This window comes from Protopterus annectens, chromosome 13.part0 (assembly GCF_019279795.1).
Source record: "Protopterus annectens isolate FY-2018-M chromosome 13.part0, PAN1.0, whole genome shotgun sequence".
Lineage (NCBI taxonomy): Eukaryota > Metazoa > Chordata > Ceratodontiformes > Protopteridae > Protopterus > Protopterus annectens.
Genome location: NC_056747.1, coordinates 334882 through 352962, shown reverse-complemented (window position 1 = coordinate 352962; position 18081 = coordinate 334882). Strand labels below are relative to the sequence as shown.

Sequence of the window (18081 nt, the reverse complement as noted above, 5' to 3'; positions counted from 1 at the left end):
ACCATTTCCAAATGGATTTCAAATTGTATTTCCACGGTTTATTCTGTCTGGCTTAGTTACCTAGTCTGCATAGGGCTCACTCAAGTCAGTTGCTATGTCATCAACCTTCTCTGCGGGGGTGTCTATATAGAGGATATAACTGCTGTATCTGAAGTAAACCTTATTTGATCATCAACCTTTGGTTCTTGGGATCCACGTCGGATCAAACACAGCAGATTTACCAGCTTCTGATCTGAGCTTCAAGTTCCTCCCCTTACCCATAATATTCCTGCATTTCCTTCCTTCCCTCAGATCTTGCTTTGCCAAGCAGCATGGTCCTGAGCTCCAGGCATTGGTAGGCATTTTTTGGCTATTTTTCTGGTGGAGTTGGTTTTTGTGTTTAGGTAGGTTAGTTTGTCCTTTGCCTTTCATCCCCTTTCGTGTGCCATGCTTTTTTATTAAAGTTTCTGGTGTAGAGTAGGCCTATCCCCCTTTCCCTCCTTACGAGTGAGTGCGAGTGTCTGGGTTGGGTAGCTTAATCTTCTGCTACCATTGTATCGTTTTTTGTTGGAACAGGCCAGATCAGGCCAAGTTTAGGAAGTGCAGTGTGGCTAAGTTGTCCTCTGTGGGTGGCCACACTGCATTGTTTGGGGGCAGCCCATTTGTCGGACTGCCATATTTGTGCAGGGTTTAACCCCAGGGCCCTTAAGGACCGTAGAGTGAAATTGATTCTAAAAGGTCTCTACAACAGGCAGCTGCTTCCCCTTCTGTTGCAGTCATGGCCATGACTGCACCTATACCTGCCATTTCTTCCTTCCCCTCCCAGGCTGGGACTCTACCTCCTGGACTGAGACCTGCAGACAGGAAGTAGAGAAGAGAGGAAAGACTAAGGGAGGAAGAGGTTGCTGGACAAGTCTGATCGGTGGGTCCTCCTAAACAGCAGTTTCCAGGCCAGCTTCCCTGCTCCAGTCACTGAGATTTTTGCCAGAGTAGGTTAGACCTCTTTCCAGGGCTTTCGTACACTAGCCCTCCCAGCTGGTATTGGTGGCCCCTTTTCGATCCACAAGAAGCTTATCCAAAGCGGATATGGACAAGATGATGCAAAGGTTCATTCGCACACTGATTCAGATGGGGTTCCTGCCATCTCCCTCTGGAGAGGGGAGCTCACTCCCTTTTTTGCCCTGATTTCTCCTTCTCTGGTCTGACCACTGGTATCAGTCCTTGGATCCAAGAGGTCTTTGAGTCGGGGGGTTGGCGCTAATGGTACCAGTTGCCTCTAAGCCAGCCATTTCCATGAGTCTGATCCAACCGGGTTGGACTCTAGCAGCTCTTGGAGCTGAAGCCTGGATGTCTGATCTGAGGGGTTGGGTTTCTCTCCTCTAGCTCACTCTTAAGGCCTACCCCTTGGTATCTTGGCTTTGTCAGGTTTGGCTCTGATCCCCACATCTGATCTGGGGAGAGCAGCTTCCCTTTGTGTCCTGAGGCTCACTCCCCCCTACATTCAACGTGCTGGAAAGGGTTCTCCACTGGATTAAGGCCCCTGACCATCTCCTCTTCAGTCTGCCCAGACTCCCTCTTCTCTGCATCTTCCATCATCTTGCCTCTTCTCTGCATCTTCCATCATCTTGCCCATACAGGGTAAGCCCGTGCTTGAGGTCCCCCAGTCTGTTCCTCCTGAGGAACCACAGGTAGTTAAGTCCTTTCTGGAGAGTCCCACCGAAGAGGTTCCTCAAATGGACAACTGGTGGATACTGATTTGGAGGAAGGGGAAGGTTCTTCCAGATCACCCCCCCTGGATGTCCTTTGGAAACATGGAAATCCTATGCCAGTGGGGGGTGGTTGGTCTGCCCCCGAGCCTTCCTGGGATGAGTATTTCTGTAGGCCTTCGACACGGTCCCATATACTTGGGTGTCTCACCCCCTGCCCGCTGATCCCTTGGTGGACCTTATTACCACCAGGGCATGGAAGATTGACACTGGTGCCAATTCCCAAGCATCCCAATAAGATTTTGAGCCCTCCAGTTGATACCCCAAGTTGGAACAAGGGGTCCCCAGTGGATGCCATGGTGGTGGTAGCAGCTGCCCCTAAGGAACTAGCCCAGAAACGTTCTCTGGTCCATCCCCCTGACAAGAGTCCAGGATGATGGATTGTCTGAGAAAGCAGACATATATGCTTCAGCCATCTTTTGTATAAGGGCACTGAATTTGGCTCGTGTTACTTGACTACAGTGACCTGGTCAAGGAGTACAGTCACCCCCAGAGTCCATTACCAGAGGATAAATGCTTATTCTCTGAGAATAGCCACTCTTGAAACGGTAACCAATACATCCGTGCACTTCCTCTCATGCCACTGAAGGAGCAACACAGGTGGCCAGGTCTGGTGCCATGAGGCAACACTCCTGGCTCAGGCTATGTAACTTCATGGAACTCAAGACTTTTGCGAATGCCGTTTATGACTGGTCTTCCTTGTTTGGGAAGACTGTTAGTGAAACAGTCCAGAGTGAGGATGGGAAGACACTCGTCTGGATCTGCTTCTCTAACCCTCAAAGATCCTTTTCCAGGGATCAGCATGGGCAAAAGATGTGGTTCTGGAAGTCCACAGTATTCCTGGGATTCCTTTTCTCCTAGAGGCAGAGGGGGACAAGACAGATGCCGGCCCAGAGGCAGAGGTGGGGTCTGAAGAACTTCAGGTCTCTAACAGTTCTGACAGACCCGTGCAGCAGCTCTGAGGTTTCCAGACTGCTCTGCTGTTGAGGTAGTTGGGGGGGGGGGGTCATCTTTCAATGCACCTCACAGCATGGGGGTCCATGTCAACGGTGAGTGCATCAAATATCGAGAGGTTGTGCAATTCCTTTTGAGACTCCTCCCTTCCCCAAAAGGATATTCCACCTGCACAAAGGGAGGCTGCAGCACTCTAAGTAGGAAAGCTATTAAATGGGTCATCCAGCCTCTCCACCTCCCCCCAGATCGGTCTGCATCAGGCATCTATTCCAGGTTCTTTTTGGTGCCAAAAAATGGGGGACTTGAGGCCTATTCTGGACCTTGCCACTCTAAACCAGTCGGTTGCCAAAAATTCTGGATGGTCATTCTGCAATCTCTCACCATATCTGCAGGAAACTACTGGATGTGCTCAGTAGACCTCCAGGATCTCTACTACACTGTAGAGATGCACAGGTGCTCCAGAAGATTCCTCCATTTTTGGCTAGAGGCCAGTCGCTACCAATTCTGGGCCCTACCCTTCGGTCTCACCACAGCCTCCAGGGTGTTCACCAAGGTCATGGCAGCAGTAGTGGCTTACCTGAGGCTTCAGGGCATACAGGTCTACCTGGACGATTGGCTCCTTGCTGCTCCCACCAGGTGTCTACTTTGTCAATCAAGCCAGGGACTTTTTCAAGAAGTTGTCACTCGCTGGGCATTACGATCAACATATCCAAGTTTTCTCAACTCTGTTCAGGTCCTAAATTGTATAGGTGTGAGAATTGACTCCTTGCAAACCAAGGCTTTTCCGACTCCATAGAGGGTCCAGAACTTAAGACTTCATGTAGTCGTGATCCTTCAGTTTCATCTTCCTCCAAGGCATGTTTGAGCCCTGGGTTCCGTGGCAGTCACCATTACTCTTCCCTGTGCCAGTCTTCATATGTGGGTTCTGCAGTGAATGTTTGCAGTCCAGTGGTCCTAATTGGATCTGCTGTTGACTCATCCTATTCACATTAGCAGTGCATCCAGGAAGGCCCTCTGGTGGTTACACTCCCTGGAAATAGTACAGGGACAGTAATTTATTGCAGCACCTCCAAGCCACAGTGACCACTGACTCCCAACTGGGGGTTGGTGGGAGCATTGCTCTGGCAGGACAGTCCAAGGCACGTGGTTCCTGAACGAGACCAAACTATCACTGTTGTAGGGATGAGGGCGGACTTAGTGTTGCAGGCCTTTCATGCTCTTCCTCCTGTGAACTATTGCGATTCAGACAATACATCACTGGTCTGGTATATCAAACTGGGAGGAAACTGATCTTATTCCCTTTGTCGCAAGGTCACGAGTGTCGGAATGGGTGATTTCCAACAGTTTTCTGGTAGCAACATGCATTTCAGGTAGATTCAACATACTGGTGGACAAATTGAGCAGGACTATCCTAATGCTTTACTAGTGGTCTCCGAATTCTTGTGTAGCGGTGCAGATCTTCCTCGAGTGGGGTTGCCCTTGCTGCACTTTGCACTGGAAGGAGATTGCAGCAAGTTCTTCACTCTGATCCCCTCCCCAGGGGGAATCCCCCAGGGACACTGGTCCTTGGCCTCCCGGTCTCCTTTATGCATATCCCCTGTTAACCTCTCGACAATTTCTCCAGAAAGCTTGTCTGTTGGGGAGCAGTCATCCTCATTCTGGCCTCCAAGTCTTGTTTCCCTTTTGGTCTCATCTGCTAGTTCCTCCTTGGATCCTAGATCCGATACTGGATCTCATTGCACATTCCTTGAGAGTTCCTCATCCAGAGCTGGGCAGAGAAGCTCATGGCTTGGCTGCTCCAGTTCCATTGGTTGGACTCCCAGTCTGTCTTCCCTGGGCAAGTCTATTTCTGGTGGTAGCTCATAAATAGTCTACCAGAAAAGATTACCATAGTAAGTGGAAGAATTTTTCTGTCTGCTTTGATTTAGATCCTTTACGGCTCCCGCTCCAGTGGTCTTGGAGTTCTTGGCACACCCCAGTATGTCTACAGTAAAAGTTCAACTGGCAGCCATTTCCAATTTCCATGTAGGTGAGAACATTGAGTCTTTAGCTTCCTCCAGACTCTGCAGAACCTTTATTAAATGTACTTTTTAGGACCTCCGGTTAAGGACCCTACTCCTCAGGACCTTACCTTAATTTGGAAGCTTTAGTTGCTCTGCCTTTTGAGCTGCTTCTGTGGACTTGAAATTTTTGTCCTGGAAGACCCCTTTCTTAGTGGCTATTACCTCAGCTTGGAGAGTCAGAACTTCAGGCATCTGTCAAACCTCTCTCTGATTTTTCATAGACAGGGTTTCACTTTGTACTAATCCTTTTGCCCATTGCCTTCAGAAACAAATGTCAATTTACCTGTTTTCTTTCCAAATTTTCAGAACGGGAAAGAATATAAACTGCATTTGTTAGATGTACATAGACTACTACATTTCTACTTATACAAGATTAATTCCTGTACCAAGTCTGACCAGTTTGTGTCCTTTGCTAGTCCCTTTCTGGGCAAACTGGTTTCTAAGGTAACTATTACCAAGTGGATTTCTTATTGCATTCTTCAGGTTTACAATGACAAAGGTACATCTCTTCTGGGTAGGGTACATGCCCATTCTACCAGGTCCATGGCTGTCTGCTGCTTTTTGGTCCAGCGTGTTTTAATAGATTGTTCAGCGGCTACTTGGTCATCCTCTCGCACATTCAGTTCCCATTACAAATTGGACATTGTTTCAAGAGGGAGAGCGTCCTTGGCCTCTGCAGTGCTCCAGAATTTTCCATGAGGGCCACCCAAGAGTTTTGGTAGCTATGGACTCTGTCCCACAGGTTGATCAAATTAAGTTAAGTACTTAACTTTGACTTACTCACCATAATGTTCCATCGGAGTAGTTCGACTTGATTTGTCATCAACCATCCCTCCCTCATTTCCCCTGACCTTCTTGCTGTTTCTCTGCTTTGGCAGACAGTTATGGTTCTGTTTCCTGCTTAGCTTGTTAGTGAAGGTTTTTTGTATTGGGTTTGTTAGGGTATGGCAAACTTGATCTGAGGAAAGGAAGGAGATGCAGAGATGCAGAGGTATTATTGGTAAGGGGAGGAGCTTGGATCAGAAGTTGGTACATCTCAGTGTCTCAGATGTGGATCTGAAGACCCACAGGTTGATGGCAAATAAGTCAAACTACTCAAATGTAACATTATGGTGAGTACTTAACTCTTTTTGCATGTTTTATTTGTATAGGATTTAGGCCTGTTTGCCAAGACTAGCAATTCCCTTAGATCCTGGGACTTATTATGTAGCGGTTTGCTGGGGCTGTCCGTACATGAAGCGGCTTGCTGGGGCTGGCATTTTTATGCTTCATGTTTCCACATGGTTTCAGTTACCTTGCTTGCCAGTTTTCTCCAGTAAATTCCAGACCCCTCTCGCATATTCTGTGTACCCTGACTTGCAGTCCTCTCAACCGGCAAAATCTCGTTATTCTCTTGCTGGCTTGGTTCTTGGAATGTGTTCTATTTTATGAATATAGTTTGTATGGTTATTGTCCTTAAGGATATGCATTAAAAATCCCACTTTTTATCCTTTGTTTTATTCCTGTATCAAGGTACATCTTGCAGGGATTTCTGTATGTATACTCATGGATCCTTCCAAAATGGTTTTACTAAAACTAAAGTCTGTTGCACTGAACTGTGAACAGATCACTACTTGGGAGTAACTTTGTGCGGCAGTTATCAATTTGGACCTGCCCGTCAGGTTCATTACCTAGAGGGCTGTCCTCATTGCTCTGGCATATCCATTTGGACCTTCCCACTCGTTGCTCTGACTACAAAATCTTGTTACAGGCTCTCATGGTGGGTGAGCAGTTTGATTTAAAGAACAAATACCTCATTAGTGGTGTTTACTTTGAAGCAAGCTATCAGTCTCCACCCTTCTATCCAGATCACTTAAAGCTTCTGCAAATGCTCAGTATACATTGGCATCTTAGTTGCCAAGATGTCTGTAAAAACATCTGCTGTGATCTGACATAAGGACACCCTGTCAGACTTGCCAAGTGGTTGTACTGTTAGCTTTTGTTATACCCACCATGGTAAGTTATTCCAGGCAATATCCATGCACTTTCTATTAGGGCCTTGCCTTCAGTAGTGTATTAGAAAGTGGTGGACTCAGCTTTCTAGGGGCAGCTATATAGTCCTCTGTAAACAATTTGTACTGCTTTAAGTATTCTATGTTCAGGCAGGCTTTGTTGGCTGCTTTCTCCAGGGGCTCATGGATCCATATCTTTCTCCCTTCCAAGTAGGATTGGCCTTGGTAATGAACCCATATAGCATAAAGGCTACTGCAGCGGTGAGAATGATTTAACATTTCTCTGCCTCATTTTTTACCTCTAGTCTCACCACTTGAGTCTCTACAGCATGCATTCCAGTAGGAGCATCTGAGTATATAAGTTTTATAGTTGGTTTCACTACTATCCTCCATCATAAATATGATGCAACTATACAAGACATGTTAATACAAACAGTACTAGTATGACCAATAATCTTGATGGTCTGCTCAAAGGAAAGTCCCCAAAAAAATAATGGGCTTCCTACAAAATCAGACATTTAATACACTTATGTACTTTCCACCTGTTGTAAGCATATGCTTTTACTTGCCGAATGTTTTAGCTTTTAACTTTGTATTTGTGTGCCACATGTTCTGTATTACGGTTGCCTCTGTTCAAGGCAGTAGGAACTCTTACTTTTACTGTATAGAAATTCCATAATTCCAGACTTGTATGTATAGACTGAGCATCTTTGTTTTAATACTTCATGTCTAGCTTGGTGTTTTTCTGTATCACTTTTGAAAAGTCTGCATACCTTTACTGGTTTCTTTTGTGACTTCATAGCTGTGGTTTGACGTTGGTCCACTTTGGATAAGTATCCCAAATGATGGAATGACTTGGAAAATTGTGCTTCCAGACTTGGAAGCTGGGTGGGCGTTATAAAAACCCGCTGCCTTTCTTTGCACTAGTATTGAAGTACAGCATGCCTGTAACATTTACATATTCTGTTTGGCATTAGTTTATTGCCATTCTTCTGTCCACTGCCCCTAACATAAGTAGTGAACAGCAAAAGGCAGGCAGATGGTCTATCTTTAGTAATGTGACTTAACTTTGTATGTCCTGTCAAGGCTATCCGGGAGTGCAGTGCCTAACACTGCTGCCTTGGTGCTTGGTTTTCCACTTTGGTTCTTAGCTGAGTTGTATTTTGTAAGTCAGCAAGTCCTTCCGTATGACTTTTTTGCTGGGAGCTTTCCTGTCTCATCCTAACAATGCCATAATTGAAATGTCTTTTGAAGTGGTCCAGAAGTGTCTGCAGTCAGGGTCTTCTGTGGGATGGCTCCCCTTTCAGGATGAGCCAAGTGGGCCTCACATGCTGGGAGACTGCCCTCTGACTGCAGTGACGTGGACAGTCTGAATAAGTGCACACCCTACTTTTTCTCTGACTTCATGTAGAAGCTTTGTTTTTGTGTAATTTGTGCATTATCAAATTCAGAATTTCCTGTAAGAACATGCTGTAAAAGGCTTTGTGTTTTTTAGGTTGTTGCAGGCACCAAGGAAATGATGTCATCCACAGTAACTGGGGCCAAAGGGGCTGTCATGAATACAGTCACAGGAGCAAAAGATGCAGTATCCAGCACTGTGAGCAGTGTGGTGGATATGGCGAAGGGTGCTGTGCAGGGCAGTGTGGACATGACAAAGTCAGTGGTCGGCAACAGTGTAAACACTGTCCTAGGATCAAGAGTTGGACAGTTACTGGTCACTGGGGTGGATGTAGCTCTTGGCAAATCGGAAGAGTGGGTGGACAACTACCTTCCAATGACTGAGGAGGAACTGGGTAAGAGCTTTGACATGTCTAAAATTTATATGCTGATCTGTTAATCAGAAATTTGGGGCATATTAGCCAATTAGAGAAATTTAGTATGTTTATGCCTTTCCTACCATTTTGTTTTGAACTGTTTATGCTAGCATGGCAGAACTGGCACATGGGAGGATTCTATGGGCATTGGTGACGAATAGCATGAGTTTGTGCTAAAATGTTACATCTGTGGCAAGAATAAATTACCAAAAGTGTTCCGCCTTAAAAAGCAGCGGAGTGTGATCACTCCATTATGCCTTTACTGGAATTCTTACAGAAGTGCCATTTATGCATATGGCTTAAGCTGGGTGAAAAATGGGAACTCATTTAAATCATTACATTGACTCCAAACTCCTACTGATGCCTGTAGGCATCAAATATTACTGTTTCACATTTGCATCAATTACAAAACGTTGCTGTGTACAAGGTTTTAAAATAATTCAGCTATGTTAATATTTGACCTCTGTCTAGTGCAGGTAAACATACTCACTGTTATGGTATTAATTTATACAGATATAATTTTCACATTTTTCTAAACATCTCAACAGCCAAGTAACAGAACTCCTTAGCCTCACACGAAAGCTCTCTGCTAGATGAACAAAGTGCTACTGACAGTGTTACTTGAGTGGTTGCTGAGATTGTGAGTTTACAAAATATTACAAGTGTAATGGCTACTGTTTTATTGCGACTCTTAAAATTTAGTTCAAGACTCGCAACCTATAGAATACTACCAGTATAAAATAGTTTGTGCTGAAGAGTTTGCCATTTTACTTCCATAACCCCTATGATTCCAGAGATATGAACATTTGTTTGAAATATAAGGACATAATTTGATTCTGTCAAAAGGCTTAGACTCTGCCCATTAGAAGTAAGTCCAAACTTCCTGAGCTCCACTGGAGTGAATGAGTTGAGTTGCATGTTTAAGTGAGCTTTACAGTGTGGTTCCTTTACTTTTAATACGCTTAGCACTGTTCAGTTAGTCTTAACATTGGAAGCTTAATAGTGGTCCCTTCCCTGACAATTGCCATATCCTACCACAGATTTTGCATTGTCCTTTCAACTAGCAGTTTCCTCTCAATCACTATTTTTTCCTGGTGAGAGCACACTGGCATTATTTCCTGGAGACTGCTGGTCACCGGAAAACCCAATAACTGCTTCATAGGTGACGTCTTGAATTTTGTATATTCTGATGTTGGTGAGAGGAGCTTAGTGCATAGATTCCTGACCATTTCTGGTTGGGCAGTGAGCATCTGTGCTTCATATTCCTTATTTGTTCTAGTTGCTATTCAAGGCATCTACCAGGAAAAGGCTACATCAAGCCTACAGACCCTTGCATAATCTGTGACTAGACTGGATGACCAAACCAGTTGTGGCCTGCTTCTCATTTTGGGATTGGTACTAATGTTGCTTCTGGTGAGTGAAGAAGCAATGGTGCCTTGTATCCCAGCAGTGTGGAACTGGTGCCTTGTATCCCAGCAGTGTGAAACTGGTGCCTTGTATCCCAGCAGTGTGGAACTGGTGCCTTGTATCCCAGCAGTGTGGAACTGGTGCCTTGTATCCCAGCAGTGTGGAACTGGTGCCTTGTATCCCAGCAGTGTGGAACTGGTGCCTTGTATCCCAGCAGTGTGGAACTGGTGCCTTGTATCCCAGCAGTGTGGAACTGGTGCCTTGTATCCCAGCAGTGTGGAACTGGTGCCTTGTATCCCAGCAGTGTGGAATTGGTGCTACCAGCACTAGCAGCAAGACGGTGCCTGTTTACGTGACTCCTTCCCATCATTCTTGACAAGCCAATACTTCAGTGTGTACTGCTTGATTTGTTTCCAACATCTGAATATCTGCCTAAATACTTCATCCTTAAATTTTAAAGGGTCTACTTACTAGTTCCCCCTCAAGTGTTTCACAGTGCCCTGTATAGATGTGACACATGGAGTGATGTTTTGTAAAAGCATAATTAAAATTTCACCAATACCTAGTTGCACACACTAGTTGCAGTGATGAGCACTGTCCCCAGAGTTGCAAACAAGATACTCCTGACATTGCTTTAGACAGTTGGAGTGAGAATATAATCCAAAAAGGGTCTGTTACTATGGATATGAACTTTCCCACTATCTGTTACCAGGTTAGTGGATATGGGCATCCTGTGGCAATGCAGAAATTTCCTCATGTTTACAAACCATTTAATTCTCAAACTGATGTGGTATGCTAGAGATGTATTTGCACAATGTCACTGGAGGCAAAGATCTTGCATAAACCTACTCCTAATGTCTAAGGTCAGTAGTACATGTGCTGCACACATTTCAATCCAGGCATACAGGCCCACATATGCTGAGGCACTTAAATGTAACCTTTCTAGACCCCAAAGACTACCCACATGAAGGAAACATAACAAATACCCTCAGCCCCATATGCACTCCCTAGAAAATGCACACAACACATACGAGATCTAATGGAATCTACTTCTAAGCCCATAAGGCAAGCCACCACATAATCTAACTTTCTGATCATTGAGACTCCATTGTGAGACACTGTCCTCGCCAGGCTGAGTAAGGAGAAAGTCATGGCCAGTTGCTTATCTGGGACTAGGACAGGACACATTATGAACACACTGAGGTCATTGGACCTCCAATGCCAATATGACTTGGTTCATGTTGGGTGTAAATGACCTGAGACATCTCACTGTAGACTAAATGAGACTTATGGAGATCTGTGTCCCAGGCTGGTAGGAGCCTAGCACTGAAGCATTTTACTGTCTCCAAGGATGATGCCACAATTACAGACAAGAGGATTGACTAATTGGCTTAGTTTCTGGTGTCATTCTAAGGGGATGCAGTATTTGTCAACTTGGAACAAGATGGTTAGCAGACCGTGCTGCTTTGCCTGGGATGGTCTGCACCTCCCTTGTAGGCTTTTGAATATTGGCTAAAACTGTCTTCCCCAGTAGTGCTTTTTTAGGTAATTCCAGACAAAAAGTACTTCTGACATGGCCAATAACTAAATCTACAGGTATTACTGCTCAATGCTGAGAACTCCACTCTCTAGAAGCTCACTTTACCCTATAGAATGCAGACATCTCTGCGGTCACTGAGACTGTTTGTTGGAGCACAGACAGTGCAAGGTTATGCATTCCATACATTAGACCCGTCACTACACACTAAATGTGGAGGTGTCTTGATTTTACATCAAAAATAAGCCTCAAGGCTGGTCACAGGACAAGGCACTTGAGCTGCTTGGTGTTCAAATCACCATAGGCAAACCACATTACTACTTCCTGCAAGATGTAGCTCCCCCTCTAACCCAGGGCACCCATACCATGTATTTAAACGGATTTAGAAATGCTCTCAATCCAACCCAATATGATATTCATGGGCAACTTTAAACCCACTGTTACCTGGGAATACTATGACACCAAGCATACAGGCATAGAGATTCCTGGATTTTGTAACCACTCCCTGCACCAGTTTCAGTACACCAACCAGGGGTGCAACTATACTAGATCTGGTTTCCAATCATTTGGGAGAGTGCTGCACACCCCCTAGTGTAATGCCTTTCCTGGTAAGGTCAGACCAAAAAATGGTCTCCTTTGAAATAAAAGTAAAACCTGGACCCCCAGCTAAACCTGGAATATTCAGGAACTACTCCAGGGTTAACTTCCTGCTATTAAGTGATAATCTGGCAAAATTCTAAGCCCCCATAAACCATGAGAAACTTGCTGCCTATGCACAACTGTTCACAGAAACCCAATACAAGCATTTTAATAGCTGCATAGAGGCAGCTATAACTGTTGGGAGTACAGAACTAGCTAAAAACAAGCCACCATAGTGGAATCACAAAATCAATGGCCTGTATAAAGAAAAAATCATGGCAAAAATTAGGGAGTGCAACACCCAGCAGGATAAAAGCACACACTTTAACCTAAAACAACTGTGAGGAAAAGTCTACCAAAGCCAAATTTGAGGTAAATTGGTGTCCCAGGAAAAGGACAACCACAAGGCATTCTTTAGTTATGTCCACATCCTCAAAGCAATGCGCAGTTGTGTGCAGAGCTCATTGTAAATGGAGCAACTGTACTGAGCCAGAAGTTGTAGCAAACCTACTTGGCTGACGGTCTGCTCCAACTTGACCCCTCTCTGCCACTCAAACTTCCCTAAGGAAATACCATCAATATAAATCCCCATGCTATCACTAGGGAACAGGTCCTAAATGCTCAAAGGCCAAGAGCAGTGCTTCAGTGGGCCCAGACAGTATCCCAGGATGTCTTCTAAATAGCATGAAACATGAGGCCCTCTGGAATTTACTAGTTAACTGTAGCCTTGGAATTCATGCCTCATGAATGGACTGCAACATCATCCCTCTGCACAAAGGTGGGCCATCTATAGACCCTGGAAACTACCGACCCACAAGTCTCACTGGTGGTCTATAAAAAGCTATGGAAGTTATCACTAATGATTTAGTAAACCACCACACACTGGACCAAACTCAGTTTGGTTTTGTAAAGGGCAGGTAATGCCTACTCAACCTGGTGAACTACTTTGAGAGGGTCACCAAAGCCATGGATGAGGGCAAAAGGGTTTACACTACCTACAGTGACCTGGCCAAGACATTTGACACAATACCCCACTTGGGCATTGTTTAACTCTGGGTTGGATACAAACCCTTAAGTCTCCCTGATAGCCCACTGGCTCACAGTACCCAAGACGTTAGAATTGGGGAGTCCACCTTTTCACACACTAGTCACAAGTGGAGTCCCTTGGAACAGTCCTTGGGCCACTTTTTGGCATTTACTTCTCTGCAGTAAAGGCCAATGTCCGTGGTCTCACTAAATTTGCAGATTAGGAGCAGTCATTGAATCCCTTACTGACAGACGTTCTCCAGGAGGGCCGAAGCAGACAAACGGATGTCGGAGCCATGGACAAGCACTAAATGCCAAGAAATGCATATCCATTGGGAAGTGATCCACCCCTGGTAACTATTGTATTAACTCACCCATTAGTTGACCCAGTAGTCGGGCACTTTGGGACGTACATGGACTGTAATCTACTCTAAGGCTTTAACCTAAATGCCTTACCTTTTGTTTATACATTGTGCAACACAGAATAACTTCCTCACTACTGTAGACCTATGATGGTCAAATTTAGTCAGTGTTCCACTGTATTCAGCATTCATCAGACCCATCATTGAGTAATTGAGTACAGTGCTCCCTTTGGTATGTACCAGAGGCTCCTCTAAAGAATACAGGGCCTGTCTCTCATCTCTACACTTAAGACAAGCAGGCAGAGTGGTTTAAGATGCTTTGATTATATAGAAGCATCAGGATGGATAGCATCAGTAAATATAAATGAACTAATCAGAGCTTGCATATACATGCTTACATCTCAACAGCTTTCTACAAAATGGCAGTTAGGCTTGCACGTGCTCAATATAGATACACTTGTACAACTCCTGGTATAGCTTCTTGGAGACGTGCACACTTGGATCTACATCCTCCCTCTTGGATTGCCCTTTATCAAAACAACATTGGAGATGAACATGAATCGGTATAGACATTCAAACGCAACATTCATGTCCAAGTTGCTGTGTATTTGGAACATGGTCTGGAAATGTGACCATATCTTGCATAGTTCAGGACTGGCTTTAGCAACAGGGGCAGTCTTTGAACAAGTCTTAGGAACTTCGGGATTAATCACAGGAATGAGGATGCTATCTAAAACTTCCATTGGAACACTGGGCAATTCGCTGTAAGATGGTCTTTCACAGGCTGTATGCTGTGGTACCAGTTTGGACAATGGTATCAAATGCATCTGATTCTGCCTGAAAACTGCTTCTTGTGATTCAACAATCTATAATCTTTGCTATGGACAGATGTCCTTCACAACTCCAATCCGATCATAACCTTTGGACGTTTGCATTACTACTCCCTCTAGTAATGGATTGAGCGGTTTGCTGGTCTGTCATAGTAGGACTTCTGGGTTAAATGCTTCAAACTGGCTTTCACTGACCTGTTGATGCATGGAACAAACCATTGACTACTGATGGGTAATGTGGTTCTTTGTCTTGACAGAAGTATTTGAGCAGGTGAATCAAGACGTTTATCAGGAGGAAGGTTTCTGAGATTCAAGAGATTTAGGAAAACATTGTCATTTCAACTTCTCTAACTGCTTTGCACTTTGAATTTGAACGTGCAGGTCAGCCAAACCATTTGACTGAGGATACTCTGGGCTACTCTTGACACGAGTTAAGTCCCACTGTTCTGCAAAATTTTGAACTGTTGGCTTGTAAACTGCATGCCATGGTCAGAAATAACTGCGGCGATGCACTGCAAAATGTCACTTGTAATGACTGTATTGGATGCTAGATTAAGTAGGTCAATCTTGAACCAGTTGGAATAAGTCTAACCCCAAATGGTCATCATTCCACTTGAAAATTTCAGTGGCTGCTGTCGACCAAGGTAGTTCAGGAATCTGGTTCAGATAGTGGTTCTTTCTGTTGCAGCTCTGTACTATTGTACACAGAACAAGATGGAAGTACTCTCTTGTAACCTAGGCCAGAGTAGTAGTAGTCTCAACCTTTTGAAGTCTGCTCCCAGGTGACCCAAGATAGCAATTTAGTAATGTTGTAAAGACTTTGGAACAATAACTTTAGGATTTTTCATGACAATACCATTGTATGACAAAATTATCTCTGTATGGAAAACAGTTGCACTTCTGCAGGTAAGCTAGATTGCTTCGGCCATCCTTTGAAGAAATAGTTGAGCTTTTGTAAATCTAGATGTCTGGTTGTATAATCTGAGCAAGACGTGGAAGAAACATTTCTCACCTCCATAACTTCAAAATCAAATTGCTCATTCTCGTGCTATTCGGTGTTACTTCTGGGTGAGCTGGATAATGTTGGTAAGATAAAGGTTGCTTGTGAACAAGGTTGAAAACTGTACTTTGCAATCTCAGAAACCTGTCGCAATCTGACTGCAGCTGTATGCGTAGGCTTTCTCAGAATAGTGACTAGAAACTGATGTTTCAATCTGGATAGGTCTACCATACACAGTCATGGAACTTGAAAGGTGCAAACACTTTTGCCAAAAGCTCTTTGAGCATACTGCATTTCAACTTTGGGTATGGGTTCTGGATGCAGAACGAGTACCAAGACCAGATTTCAAAGCATACTGCATTTCAGCTTTGGGTACGGGTTCTGGATGCAGAATGAGTACCAAGACCAGATTTCAAAGCATCACAAGTAACTGGATTATGGACATAGAATCAGAGTAGGTGCACTTGTAATTCTGTTTTAGTCTCTGGTGTTCTAACCAAGATGCATTTTTGTGTTAGCTTTGAGTGGTGCTGATAATTTAACTGAAGTCTGGAATGAACTTGCCTAGGTAGTTAGCCATACCAAAAAATGTTGCAGGGCTTGAATGTTTTCTGGAGCTGGTATCTCCATGCTTAGAAGGATCTGGTCGTAGGCTTGAACTGGTAAATGACCAATGTAAGTGACTTCTCATAGCCTGAATTCGCATTTGTGGATTGAGCTTGATTTCACTTGTTGGTGCCCTTTCCAGTGCTGTTCTGTGTTTCGTCATGCTCAGCTTCGCCATCTCCTACTAGTATGTAGTCTACTATAATAGCACAAGGATACCCAGAAAAAATTTGCTCCATTGCATGTTGAAACTCTTCACTTGCAGAATTTATCCCACGGACACCAATATGAGACTGAGTCATGACTGGCTGATCAACTTTTCTTAATCTTCCCTTTTCATGCAAGTGCACACTGTTTTGATTTACAAAACCCTTTGAAATTGTATTACATTTGTGGCATTGTCCAAAAGCTAAACATTTCTTAGATTCATAATTACCACAATTATAACAGCTATGTGATCCTATCTCGCCTACATTCTGTACTGATGGGCTCTGAGCCGATCCTCAGCTCCGACTCGGCACGCTATGCTATAGAGCGAAGCCTCTTATTGGCTGAGCTATTCTCTATCCCAGGATGCACCACCACTAATCCCCCAGATCTCGTTTGCTGCTTACAAGCTAGGACGTGGTCTCGAACTTGGCTGAGCTAAGTGCTGTTTTTTCTTAAAGTTTTCCTGTCAGGAAATTCTTTATTTACCCAAAAGCATAGTGTATCTGTGTTTTTGGATAATTTTTGTGGTGAATTTGTGTGATTGAACAGGGAAAGGTTTCCGTTTAAGTTGGAGGGGCCTTCCCCTATTCTTTAGTGAGTCTTCTTATTTTTAGAGAGGTCAAGTACCTGTTTAAGTTAGAGGGTTCTTGGCCCTCCTTTTTGGTGTTTTTTTGTGGTTGTACTTGTACTCTTACTTTTGGCCTTTCGTTTAAAAAAAAAAAGGTTTTGTTAAAATCTTCCAAGAAAATCCCGGACCTGCCACCCAGTCAATGGGAAATCGCAGCCTTAGTCTCAAAGCTGCTTCAAAAAGGAGTCATCCAACCGGTCCCCGCAGACCAGATCGGATTAGGGACTTGCTCAAGATTCTTTTTGGTGCCAAAAAAGACCGGGGACTTGAGGCCCATTTTGGATCTCAGCATCCTAAATCGATCAGTCAAAAAGTCCAAGTTCCGAATGGTCACCTTACAATCCATTCTCCCACTGCTGGAGAAAGGTGTTTGGATGTGCTCCATAGATGTCAAGGACGCCTATTACCACATCCTGGTAGATCAGGCATCCAGGAAACATTTGTGCTTCAGCCTGGGATACGGTCATTTTCAGTTCTGCGCACTGCCCTTTGGTCTCACCACAGCCCCCAGGGTGTTCACCAAATGTTTGGCGGTCGTGACTGCTCACCTGAGGAGTCTAGGATTCCAGGTGTTTCCGTATCTGGACTACTGGCTCCTAACTGCCACCTCCAGGCGTCTACTATTGCAGAACCTACAAGCCACAATATCACTAGGCACTTCCCTTGGAATCACCTTCAATTGGCCAAAGTCTGTGTTGCTGCCATCTCAGCGCATAAGGTTCATCGGAGTAGAGATAGAATCAAACCGAATGCGAGTCTGTCTTCCTACAGAAAGGATACAAACTATACAGGCTCAAGTCCGAGCCTTGATTCTCAGATCCAAAGCTCCAGCCAGGATGGTCCTGCAGCTATTGGGCTCTGTCGGCCACTGTTCTTCTAGTCCCCTTAGCAAGATTGCATATGAGAATTCTCCAGTGGCTCCTTTAGACACAGTGGTCCTTTCAGGATCTCCCTCCGTCACCTCATACGGATCACTGAAACCTGCAAACGGGACCTTGGCTGGTGCCCTCCAATCTGGATCAGGGATGACCCTTTGTTCCACCTCCTCCTATGGCCACATTGACAACTGACGCCTCCCAGATGGGGTGGGGGGGAGGTATTCCCTGGGCAGGTCAGTCCAAGGCAAATGGCATTCAGAAGAGTCTCCATATCGACATTTTGGTAATGAGGGTGGTGCTTCTGTCTCTACAAGCCCTCCATGATTACCTCCCTCAGGGCGTAATTGCTGTTCACTCCGACTACATGTCAGTAGTCTGGTATCTGAACAAG

General features: G+C 44.6%; 1 protein-coding gene across 1 annotated transcript in view; it reads left to right on the top strand.

Annotated features, from left to right (window-relative positions):
- The window catches only part of LOC122788422 (perilipin-3-like), a 415257-nt gene that overhangs the window by 314112 nt on the left and 83064 nt on the right, over nt 1-18081 (top strand). Inside the window, exon 5 of the mRNA XM_044055490.1 lies at nt 8249-8546. Within this exon, the coding sequence (XP_043911425.1) occupies nt 8249-8546 (298 nt within the window). The remainder of the gene's footprint in view (nt 1-8248; nt 8547-18081) is intronic.